This window comes from Neoarius graeffei, chromosome 6 (genome assembly GCF_027579695.1).
Source record: "Neoarius graeffei isolate fNeoGra1 chromosome 6, fNeoGra1.pri, whole genome shotgun sequence".
NCBI lineage: Eukaryota > Metazoa > Chordata > Actinopteri > Siluriformes > Ariidae > Neoarius > Neoarius graeffei.
In genome coordinates, this window is record NC_083574.1 from 68,897,508 (window position 1) to 68,910,016 (window position 12,509).

At 41.6% G+C, this 12,509-nt stretch overlaps 1 protein-coding gene across 1 annotated transcript in view; it reads left to right on the forward strand.

Moving 5' to 3' along the window:
- Positions 1 to 12,509, forward strand: part of LOC132888311 (reelin-like) — a 1,389,809-nt gene that overhangs the window by 1,330,352 nt on the left and 46,948 nt on the right. The window contains 4 exon segments of the mRNA XM_060924376.1: positions 1,623 to 1,780; positions 1,948 to 2,167; positions 2,400 to 2,597; positions 2,671 to 2,769. Of these exon segments, the coding sequence (XP_060780359.1) occupies positions 1,623 to 1,780; positions 1,948 to 2,167; positions 2,400 to 2,597; positions 2,671 to 2,769 (675 nt within the window).

The window sequence follows — 12,509 nt, forward strand, 5'->3', positions numbered from 1 at the left end:
TGCTTAGAAGTTACCCTGGGGTCCTTTGTTACCTTGTCGACTATTACATGCCTTGCTCTTGGATTGATCTTTGTTGCTCAACCACTCCTGGGGAGGGTAACGGTCTTGAATTTTCTCCATTTGTACACAATCTGTCTGACTGCGAATCGGTGGAGTCCAAACTCTTTAGAGATGGTTTTGAAGCCTTTTCCAGCCTGAAAAAGAGCATCAACAATGCTTTTTCTGAGGTCCTCAGAAATCTCCTTTGTTCATGCCATGATACACTTCCACAAATATATGTTGTGAAGATCAGACTTTGATAGATCCCTGTTCTTTAAATAAAACAGGGTGCCCATTCACACCTGATTGCCATCCCATTGATTGAAAACACCCGACTCTGATTTCACCTTTAAATTAACTGCTAATCCTAGAGGTTCACATACTTTTGCCACTCACAGATATGTAATATTGGATAATTTTCCTCAATAAATAAATGACCAAGTAGAATATTTTTTTCTCATTTGTTTAACCGGTATCTCTTTATCTACTTTTAGGACTTGTGTGAAAATCTGATGATGTTTTAGGTCATATTTATGCAGAAATACAGAAAATTCTAAAGGGTTCAGAAACTTTCAAGCACCACTGTAACTGACTTTGAATAATGCGAATGTACTGAAGGGTATAATGCAAAAGAAAGATTTGATTTGGACTGGCTAACATTTACTGTTTCAAAAAAATAAGGAAAACCGTGCTGTAACATTTATGACTTATTACACATGTAATGTTTCTTATGTTGTAGTTTGATAGCATTTTATTCTGTCAAGGAAGGAGCACTCCTAGTTCATTGTCGTAACATGCAAGAAAAAATGCAAGACTAGGAGAGCATGGAGATAGCTGTGGTAGCTGGGAGTGAAAGATGTATAATTGAAGTTCAACAACCTCAAGTAACTTCATGTCAAAACTATAATGAATTTCCTGATTATACAATTGCACTTTTTGACAACACAAGACACAGTTATCAAAGTGAGTTATTTATAATCACTCTATCCATTCTCATCAAAATGATAATGGGTTCCCCTTTGAATCTGGTTCCTTTCAAGGTTTCTTCCTCATGTTGTCTCGGGAGTTCTTCCTTTGCCACAGTTGCCTCAGGATTGTTCATTAGGGATAAATTTACGAATTTGTACATTTTAAGATTTGTATCTGGAATTTATACATTTCTGTAAAGTTGCTTTATGACAATGTCTATTGTTAAGTGTTATAAAAATAATTGAATTGAATTAAAGAGTTCAAATACGTCTTTGCTGTGTTGGAGTTTAATTTCAGGACTTTACATCTACAAGGGGTATTTGGCTTACAATTCGGACACACACCTAATACCACTCTCAGAAATGCCACCTTTTGTTTCTGACAACTTATGTTTTATTAGATGTTTACCTCTGTGACACATTTCTCTCTCTAGAAATCACACAACAAATTGTCACTGGTTCATGTCCAAGGATACAATGTATTTGTCCTGGTGCCAGATAAAAATTTCCACAATAGAATTATTTTTGATTTACTAGTATATTTTAGGGCTAACAACGGACTGTGTTGTTCACCATAACCAAATGTAATCTAAACATGTTCCTCTTGGTCTGCAGTGCAACACAGTTCCGCTGGATTCAGAAAGAGGATAATGGTGAGCGACATGGCTGGGGTGTTGATAATGTCTACATTGGTGAAGCATGTCCAGGTCTTTGCAGCGGACATGGTTACTGCACCACTGGAGCAGTCTGCATTTGTGACGAAGGGCATTATGGTTTGCACTGCTAATTTGCACTTTCCCTCTTTGTTTACAGTACATATTGAATTTGAAAACACTTGTCACTAAACTTGCAGACTTGGTTTGTAACAGTGGCAATATTAACGTTAATAGTGCCTGGATATATCACTGCATTTCTCTCTTTTCTTTTTTTTTTCCTCCAGGTGATGATTGCTCCCTGTGGAGCAGCGATCTTCCCAACTCTATCAAGGACAACTTTGAATCTGGGTCTGTGTCTGAGGACAGCTGGAGTATCATTCAGGGTGGAGGGGTTAGCAGTGGCTGTGGCCAGCTTTCCCCACATGCCCATGGGGACTCCCTATATTTTAATGGCTGCAAAATGAGACAGGCTATCTCCAAACCTCTGGATCTTTCCAGGGCCAGGTACAGCACACTTTATAGCAAAAGGCTAGGATAGCATTCACTGCATAGGCTTTAGGCTGAGGCCTTATCCTCTCATTTATCAATGTTGATCAATATTTGGGTATTTTGGAATTTGCTGATTGGTAAACTGACAGTGTTTTCACTTTATTGGTACCTGTTTTGACCAATGTGATGGTGTCTAAAGCAGAGCTGCCAATGTCTAGACTTCTTTTTTACTCTCTCTCAACTTCAGCAAGATCATGTTTGTGCTGCAAATTGGGAGCAGGTCACAGACAGACAGCTGTAACTCAGCTTTGAACCAGGTTGACACTGCTGACCGGGCTGTGTTGCTCCAATACAGTGTCAACAATGGAGTGAGCTGGCATGTTATTGCCCAGCACCAGACTAAAGACTTCATCAAAGCCCAGAAAGTCTCCTACAACATCCCCCTGTAAGTCATAAAACATTTGATGGCAGTGCTCTTTTTTAAAAATATCTAAATAGGATTTTTTTCCCTCTTATAGTGAAGCCCGTATGAAAGGGGTCCAGTTGCGCTGGTGGCAACCACGTCATGGTAGTACAGGGAAAGACCAGTGGGCTCTGGACCATGTGGAAGTTGTTCTGTGAGTAGACTTGCAATCTTTCACATTATTGTTTGTTCCTTTCTCTTTCCCATTCTTCCCTGCTCTTTCTATTGCATATTTCTCTATATCCACATTGCTGGCATTACTTGCAGTCATCTCATGTGCCCCCTTCCTTGTGTGGTGTGTCTTCCTTGTTTGCCTTTCTTAATCAAATTCTGAATGTTGTCTTTCCTCTCACAAGCCCTGAAATTTCAGCTGTTTGTGTTTGGTTCTGGATCTCTGGCCTCCCTTCTCCTGTCTGGTCTTGACTTTCCCAGAACTTTCCCTTCCATATCTTTCTGTATGTGAACAGCATGGTCCTTATGGCCCTCCTTGCTTGTGCTCTTATTTGTGTAAGGAAATTGGGCTCAAAAGGAGAATTTAATAACACAGAATTTAATAACACACAACCTAAATTGACTATCTGTCCACTGAAATAGCTTAACAGATGTGTTGTAATCATGCTGCAGTGAAACTCACTTCACAGTTTAAAAAAAAAAAGTTTTGTTAGAGAAAAATATAATAAAGTAAAATGTTTAGGTAACAGAAAACATATTTAGTGACCAGAATTGTGAGCAAAACAAACACAGATTCACAAATATTTATAATGAAACAAATATTTATTCCTAATATCTAAAACACTAACACAGATGCAGACAACACAGACAAAAACAACAGACAATGTGAAATGAATGGAATGTGGAACTGAAATTTAGCAGAATGGACTTTTGTAAAAGGTGTCGAAGCTTCCATTAACAAAGAGCTCAAAGTCTTGGGTTTAGGCAAGTGTTTCTAGGGGTTTCCTCATGCATATTACTTATTCAAAATGGCCACCTGGCCAATAGGCATCTTATGGGTCCTCCTTCTGGTCAGATGGCCTGAATAATTTCAAAACTTCCGACTTTTGATACCAAGTCACAGAACTATGAATAAATAAATTAATGAAAATTACCTACCAAATTTAATCAATTACAAAAATTAAAATATTGTGAAAACATGTCGATATTAACTTTATCACTTTATCAGTTATTAATTCATTCCTTCATCAGATTAAAAATATGTGAGATACATTTATGTGTTGTGGCACCCCCTAGCACTTGGGCTTGGCCAAAGACTTGGGACATATAAGTGCGGTGAAAAAACAAGTGCTCTTTTGTTTACACAAGTGGCAGGGAGTGAAGAAAATTGAGTGCAGATATGAGGTATCTGTGATTCTTCCTGTCTTGGTATGGTAATGTCACTACAGGAGCTCTACTGTTTAAAGGAACAGTCCACCGTACTTCCATAATGAAATATGCTCTTATCTGAATTGAGACGAGCTGCTCCGTACCTCTCCGAGCTTTGCGTGACCTCCCAGTCAGTCAGACGCAGTCAGACGCGCTGTCACTCCTGTTAGCAATGTAGCTAGGCTCAGTATGGCCAATGGTATTTTTTGGGGCTGTAGTTAGATACGACCAAACTCTTCCGCATTTTTCCTGTTTACATAGGTTTATATGACCAGTGACATGAAACAAGTTCAGTTACACAAATTGAAATGTAGCGATTTTCTATGCTATGGAAAGTCCGCACTATAATGACAGGCGTACTAACACCTTCTGCGCGCTTCGGCAGCGCATTGATATGGAGCTCAGATATCAATGCGCTGCTGAAGCGCGCAAAAGGTGTTGGTACACCTGTCATTATAGTGCGGACTTTCCATAGCATAGAAAATCGCTACATTTCAATTTGTGTAACTGAACTTGTTTCATGTCACTGGTCATATAAACCTATGTAAACAAGAAAAACGTGGAAGAGTTTGGTCGCATCTAACTACAGCCTCAAAAAATACCATTGGCCATACTGAGCCTAGCTACATTGCTAACAGGAGTGACAGCACGTCTGACTGCGTCCGACTGACTGGGAGGTCGCGCAAAGCTCGGAGAGGTACGGAGCAGCTCGTCTCAATTCAGATAAGAGCATATTTCATTATGGATGTACGGTGGACTGTTCCTTTAAGGGAGGCGTTGAGGTGGAGAGCCGCTTTTGTCCGAAGTTGGGTGAGTGCTGTCGGGGCTGGAATCTGTTGGAAGACACAGAAAGCCAGGGGGGTAGGACCTTTGAGCTCCTGCTTTTGAGTCAGCATGAGTTCCTCCCCATGGTGGACCTGCTCTCTGGTTGTGCTGTGAGGGATAGAGAGAGCAGAGAGCACTGGAACAGGTTCCATCCATTTTTTTAGCATGTGAATATGATAGTTTATTAGGGGCTCCCTTACCTGGCTACTACAGGTGGTAATTTACTGGGCCTACTCTCTCTGGGATGGTGTAGGGGCCTTGCCAATGGGCCAGGAACTTTCAATCACTGCTGGGGATGAGGAGAAGCACTCTGTTACTCAGCTGGAACTCTCTGGGTTGTACTGGGCGAGGGCAAGTCCCTTGATGTTCCCTCTGTGCCACTTGCATATGCTCCTTCATGATGGGCACCACCCACTCTATTTGGTTTTGTATGTACTCAATAATGGAGTGGAATGGTGTAGGCTGGTTCTCCCAGGACTCTTTGGACATGTCTAGCAGACACCTGGGCCTTCATTTGAACAGGATTTCAAATGACATGAACCTCATTGGAGCCTCAGGAGTCTCTGGGATGGCAAATAGCATGTAGGGCAGGAGTAGGTCCCAGTTGCAGCCTTCTGCTGCCAGTTTGGTGATCAGGGCTTCTCAGGCTGGGTCTGGGAGTGATATGGTACTGCTGGAACAGTCTGCTTGAGGGGCAGGAGCTTGTGTGGCCATATGGAGGCCCTGTGCCATCTCCTGGGAGAGATGTGATTGCTGGAGGCTGACTTACAGGAAATGTCACACCACTGGATCCAAGACGGATGTGGGATTGTGTCCTCTGTCCACGTTCTCAACCAGCATGATCAGCCCTGTGATGACCTGGAGACTTGTCCAGGATATACCTCGCCTTTCGCCCGTAGTCAGCTGGGATAGGCTCCAGCTTGCCTGCGACCCTGTAGAACAGCATAAAGCGGCTAGAGATAATGAGATGAGTATAAATACCATTTACTGTATGTCTCGGTCTAGTTCAGAACATGCACCTACAATCATGGGGAAGACCAGTGACTTGATGGCTGTCCAGAAGACAAAAGTTTGAGAGGATTGTTAAGAAAAAGTTGATTCAAGAATGTGGGAGGGCTTCACAAGGAGTGGACTGAGGTTGGTGTTAGGGCATCAAGAGCCACCATGCACAGATGTCTTCAGGCATTTCTAATATCAAGCCACTCCTGAACCAGAGACAACATCAGAAGTGTCTTAGTTGGATTAAGGACATTTCAGATGAAAGTAACTTTTGCATTTCAAGGAGAGAAAGAACTGGACTGTTGCTCAGTGGTCCAAAGTCCTTTTTCTTCAAAAGAAAGTAAATTCTGCTGGTTTTGGTCCACTGTATTTTATCAAGTCCAAAGAGAATGCAACCATCTATCAGGAGATTTTAGAGCATTTCATGCTTCCATCTGCTGACAAGCTTTATGGAGATGCTGATTTCCTTTTCCAGCAGGACTTAGCACCTGCCCACAGTGCCAAAACTACTACCAAATGGTTTGCTGACCATGATATTACTGTGCTTATTTGGCCAGCCAACTTGCCTCACCTGAACCCCATAGAGAAACACCCAACCCAAAAATACAGACCAGCTGTAGGCCGCTTTCAAAGCAACCTGGGCTTCAGTAACACCACAGCAGTGCCACAGGCTGAGCGCCTCCATGCCACACTGCACTGATGCAGTAATTCATAGTAAAAGAGCCCCAACCAAGTACTGAGTGTATACATGAACATACTTTTCAGAATTTGGACATTTCTGTATTGTAAATCTTATTTTTTTTCTTGATCTTAGGAAATATTCTATTAATTTGAGATACTGGATTTCTGATTTTCATGTTCTATAAGCCATAATTATCAAAATTTAAAACAAAAAAGGCTTGAAATATTTCACTTTACATGTAATGAATACAGAATATATGAAAGCTTACATTTTTGAATTAAATTATGAAAAAATGAACTTTTCACAATATTCTTTTTCTGAGATGTGCTAGTTTTATATTATCTCATCTCATTATCTCTAGCCGCTTTATCCTGTTCTACAGGGTCGCAGGCAAGCTGGAGCCTATCCCAGCTGACTATGGGCGAAAGGCAGGGTACACCCTGGACAAGTCGCCAGGTCATCACAGGGCTGACACATAGACACAGACAACCATTCACACCTACAGTCAATTTAGAGTCACCAGTTAACCTAACCTGCATGTCTTTGGACTGTGGGGGAAACCGGAGCACCCGGAGGAAACCCACGCAGACACAGGGAGAACATGCAAACTCCGCACAGAAAGGCCCTCGCCGGCCACAGGGCTTGAACCCGGACCTTCTTGCTGTGAGGCGACAGCGCTAACCACTACACCACCATGCTGCCCCTAGTTTTATATATATAACTGTTGAAACAGTCAGCAGTGTGAAGTTCCTGGGAGGACGCATGGGAGACAACCTTTCCTGGACTCTGAACACCATCACCAAGAAAGCTTAACAGCATCTACACTTTCTGCAAAAGCTGAAGAAGGCCAGCTTCCCTCCTACCATCCTTCTACCAAGGGACCATTGAGAGTGTTCTCTGCTATTACATCACTGTCTAGTTCAGGAACTGCAATGTCGCTGAACAAAGGTCCCTGCAGCAGATAGTGAGGGCAGTAGAGAGAATCAATAATATCCCTCTCCCACCCATCTCCCAACTTTATAAGAAGCAGATTGTCCCCCATTCCAACAGTATAGTGCAGGGCAAGTCCCACCCATCACATGCACTGTTTTCCCTCCTGCTGTCTGACAGAAGGTACTGAAGCATCCGAACTGTCACTGCCAGACACTGCTACAGCTTCTTGCCCCAGGCAGGCAGAGCCCTCAACTCACTGTTAGCCCTGAAAAGCTGACAGTAGTCAAAAATTCAAACTGAAACTACAGATTCTCATGCATTTCCTGACACTGCCCATTTGCACACACATGCACAATGCCCACGTTCCACCTTTCCTGTCTTGTTCCTGTCTCATATTTTTGTAATAAAACTAGTTTTTGCACACAAATGAACAATGTTACTTTGCACCTGTCTTGTCATTTTTGTTTATTGTACTTAGATTGCTATATCCGGGTGGCATGGTGGTGTAATGGTTAGCACTGTTGCCTCACAGCAAGAAGGTCCTGGGTTTGAGCCCAGTGGCTGACGAGGGCCTTCCTGTGTGGAGTTTGCATGCTCTCCCCATGTCCAAATGGGTTTCCTCTGGGTGCTCCGGTTTCCCCCACAGTCCAAAGGCATGCAGATTAGGCTAATTGGTAGCTCTAAAATTGACTGTAGGTGTCAATGTGAGTGTGAATGGTTGTTTGTGTCTATATATCAGCCCTGTGATGATCTGGCAACTTGTCCAGGGTGTACCCCGCCTCTCACCCAAAGTCTGCTGGGATAAACTCCAGCTTGCCTGCGACCCTGTAGAACAGGATAAGCAGCTACAGATGATGGATGGATGGCTGGATGGATGGATTGCTATATCCTTAGATAACTACTAACCCCATTTCCAGAAAAGTTGGGATATTTTCCAAAATGCAATAAAACAAAATTCTGTGATTTGTTAATTCACATGAACATTTAACTGACAAAAGTACAAAGAAAATATTTTCAATAGTTTTACTGAGCAACTTAATTGTACAACCCCAATTCCAAAAAAGTTGGGACGCTGTGTAAACTGTAAAGACAGAATGTGATAATTTACAAATCATGGAAATGCTATATTTAATTGAAAACAGTACAAAGACAACATATCATATATTGAAACTGAGAAATGTTATTGTTTTTTGAGAAATATATGCTCATTTTGAATTTGATGTCAGTAACATCTTTCAGAAAAGTTGGGACAGGGGCGTGTTTACCACTGTGTTGCATTATCTCTACTGTTAACAACACTCTGTAAATGTTTGGGAACTAAGGAGACCAGCTTCTGTAGTTTTGAAAGAGAAATGTTGTCCCATTCTTGCCTGATATACAATTTCAGATGCTCAACAGTTCGGGGTCTCCTTTGTTGTATTTTGTGCTTCATAATGCGCCAAATGTTTTAAAAGGGAGACAAGTCTGGACTGCAGCAGGCCAGTTTAGCACCCGGACTCTTTTACTACAGAGCCATGTAGTTTTAATATGCATAGAAAGCGGTTTGGCGTTGTCTTGCTGAAAGAAGGAAGGCCTTCCCTGAAAAAGATTTAGTCTGGATGGCAGCATATTGCTCTGAAACGTGTTTATATCATTCAGCATTAATGATGCCTTCCCAGATGTACAAGCTCCCCATGTCATGTGCACTAATGCCCCCTCATACCATCACAGATGCTGCTTTTGACCTGTGCACTGATAACAAGCCGAATGGTCTCTCTCCTCTTTAGCTTGGAGGACGTGGGGTCCATGATTTCTAAAAAGAATTTCTACTTTTGATTCATTAGACAGTTTTCCACTTCACCTCAGTCCATCGTAAAAGAGCTTGGGCCCAGAGAAGGGGGCGGGGTTTCTGGATATTGTTTATATCTGGTTTTAACTTGCATTTGTGGATGCAGTAATGAAGTGTTTTCACAGATGATGGTCTTCTGAAGTGTTCCTGAGCCCATACACTGATTTCCACTACAGACACATGTCTGCTTTTAATACATTGTCTCCTGAGGGCCTGAAGATCACAGGCATCCAATGTCAGTTTTCAGCCTTGTCTCTTGCATACAGATATTTCTCCAGATTCTCTGAATCTTTTGATGATATTATGGACCATAGATGATGTGATCCCCAAATTCTTTGCAGTTTTACATTGAGGAACGTTATTCTTAAATTGTTGCACTGTTTGCCCACGCAGTCTTTTACAGAGCGGTGAAACCCACCCCATCTTTACTTCTGAGAGACTCCGCCTCTCTAGGATGCTCTTTTTATACACAATCATCTTACTGACCTGTTGACAATTAACCAAATTAGTTTTTTTTAGCATTGCACAACTTTTTCAGTCTTTTGTTGCCCCTGTCCCAACTTTTCTGAAACATGTTGCTAACATCAAATTCAAAATGAGCAGAAATTTTTCGAAAAACAATAAAATTTCTCAGTTCCAACATGTGATATGTTGCCTTTGTATTATTTTCAATGAAATGTAGGGTTTCCATGATTTGCAAATCTTTTCATTCTGTTTTTATTTAGATTTTACACCATGTCCCAACTTTTTTGGAATCGGGGTTGTAATTTGGAAATAGAAACAAGGTTAGAATTTGATGCCTGCAACCTGCTTAAAAAAAAAAAAAAGTTTGGACAGAGGCATTATTACCATTGCATTATCTCACCTTTCCTTTTAATCACACTTTTTAATTGTATGTGAACTGAGGATACTAATTGTTGGAGTTTGGCAATTTGATTTTTTGTCCATTCTTGCTTGATACAAGACTTCAGCGGCTCAACAGTCCATGGTTGCCATTGTATGATTCTCCTCTTCATGATGCATCATACATTTTCAAAAGGTGATAGAGCTGGACAGGCAGCAGGCCAGTCAAATACATGCACTCTGTGTGTATGAAGCCACGCTGTTGTAGCCCATGCAGAAATAAGCATGTCCTGCTTAAATAAGCATGGACTTCCCAGGAAGAGACGTTGACTTGATGAATGTCTCTCTAAAATCCCAATACATGCCCCAATATAGCAACAGTACCTTCACAAACATGTAATTCACTCATGCTATGGGCACTGATGCACCCCCATATGATCATAGATTCTGGCTTTTGCACCTTTCTTTGAAAACAAACTGGATGGCCGTGTTCATCTTTGGCACTGATAACTCAATGTACAATTTTCCCAAAAACAAGCTGAAATGTGGACTCATCTGACCAAAGTGCATATTTCCACTCATTGTCTTTTGGTCCATCTGAGATGAGTTCAGGCCCAGAGAAATCTGCAGGGTTTCTGCATAGAATTGATGAATGGATTCTTCCTTGCATAATATAGTTTCAGGTTGCATTTCTGGATGCAATGGTAGACTGTGTTAAGTGACGATAGTTTTATAGAGTTCTCCCAAGCCTAGGTGGCTATATTTGTCACATTAGCATGATGGTTTCTCAGGCAGTGCCACCTGAGAGCTTGAAGGTCAAACATTCAACATTTATTTCCGACCTTACCATTTACACATTGAGGTGTCTGAATTTCCTGAATATTTTCACAATGTTATGTACTGTAGATTTTGAAAGACCTAAAATCTTGCACTGAGAAATTTTCTTTCAGAATTGACTAATTTTTCTCTCACAAATTTTGGCACAAAGGAGTGAGCCCATGACCCTTCCTTGCTTGCAAAGATTGAGCCTTTGGGGATAAAAGGAGCATCCACCAATCATGTTACCAATTAACCTGCTTATTGTGGAATCTTACAAAACAGTGTTACTTGAATATCCTGTCAAATTTTCAGTCTTAATTTGCCTCTGTCCCAAACTTCTGTGTGTGTGTGTGTGTGTGTGTGTGTTGCAGCCATAAATTCTAACTTCATTTCTCTTTACAAAATAGATTTAAGCTGGCTAGTACAACTATTGAAAAACTTTTTTGGTACTTTTGTCAGTTAAATAAAGGTTCACATGAATTAACAATTCAGATTTTTGTTTTTATTGCATTTTGGAAAATATCCCGACTTTTCTGGAAATGGGGTTTAGATATATAAATGTATGTGTGTGTGATATATATATATATATATATATATATATATATATATATAAATAAAAGGATCAGCTGGATAGTACAGTGGTAATGCTCACTGACTACTGATATATCAGCCTACCTCAGGAATGAGTGAAGACATAACTGATAGTCATACCGTCGCCCGGGTCAACAAGGTCTGCATCAGTTGCTAGGGAACAAGGGCAAACTGATGAGAAATGGGCTACTGGAACAAGACATCGATGGACAAGGACAGAAAATACGGAATTGCTGGAATGGAATGCTACTATACAAGCAATTCCAGAGAGAGGGGATACATGCAGCGATTGGATACTTCAAAACCCACAATCAAGGCTAACAAAGAAACAGCTATTAGCCCAGTGTTCCAACATCCGTAATCGAAATCTACTATTACAACTAGATGCTACAGCAAGGGGGAGCCAGGAAGACAGGTCAGCGGGGAGATGTCGTCATCATCATCCCCACAACCAGAGATTGGGTACCAAGCCCCAACAGCTAACAGCCTCAACACAAGAGCTGCTGACCTGAGAAGGAAGATCGTGACCCAACTGGAAACCTGGAGCCCCCGATGAATACCGAAGCTGAGTTGCCAAGTACCTTCAGAAGATCTACTAGTAGATGTGAATGCTGCTCTGAAGACAATCTCCACAAGAACCATCACTGAGACCCAACAAGCTGATACACAGTACAGCAACAGTAATCATGGAGATGCTTGGACACAAGGTGGGCTCGGGACATAAACAGTATCCACCATGGAAGAGACGATTAGAGGCCAAGATAAAGGCAGCACGGAGAGAAGTTAGCCAGCTAGCTGAACTACAGAAAGGGAACATGGTGAATAAAGGGGCACCCAGGAAGTACAACTCACTCTCCATACCAGAGGCACTCGAAACTGCCAAACAGCGACTAACAGCTCTGGCCACCTGGTTGAAGAGAGAGACCAAGGAAGGAGAGGCCAGGAGAATAAACAAGCTGTTCTCCACTGAACCAGCCAAGGTGTACTCTCAGTG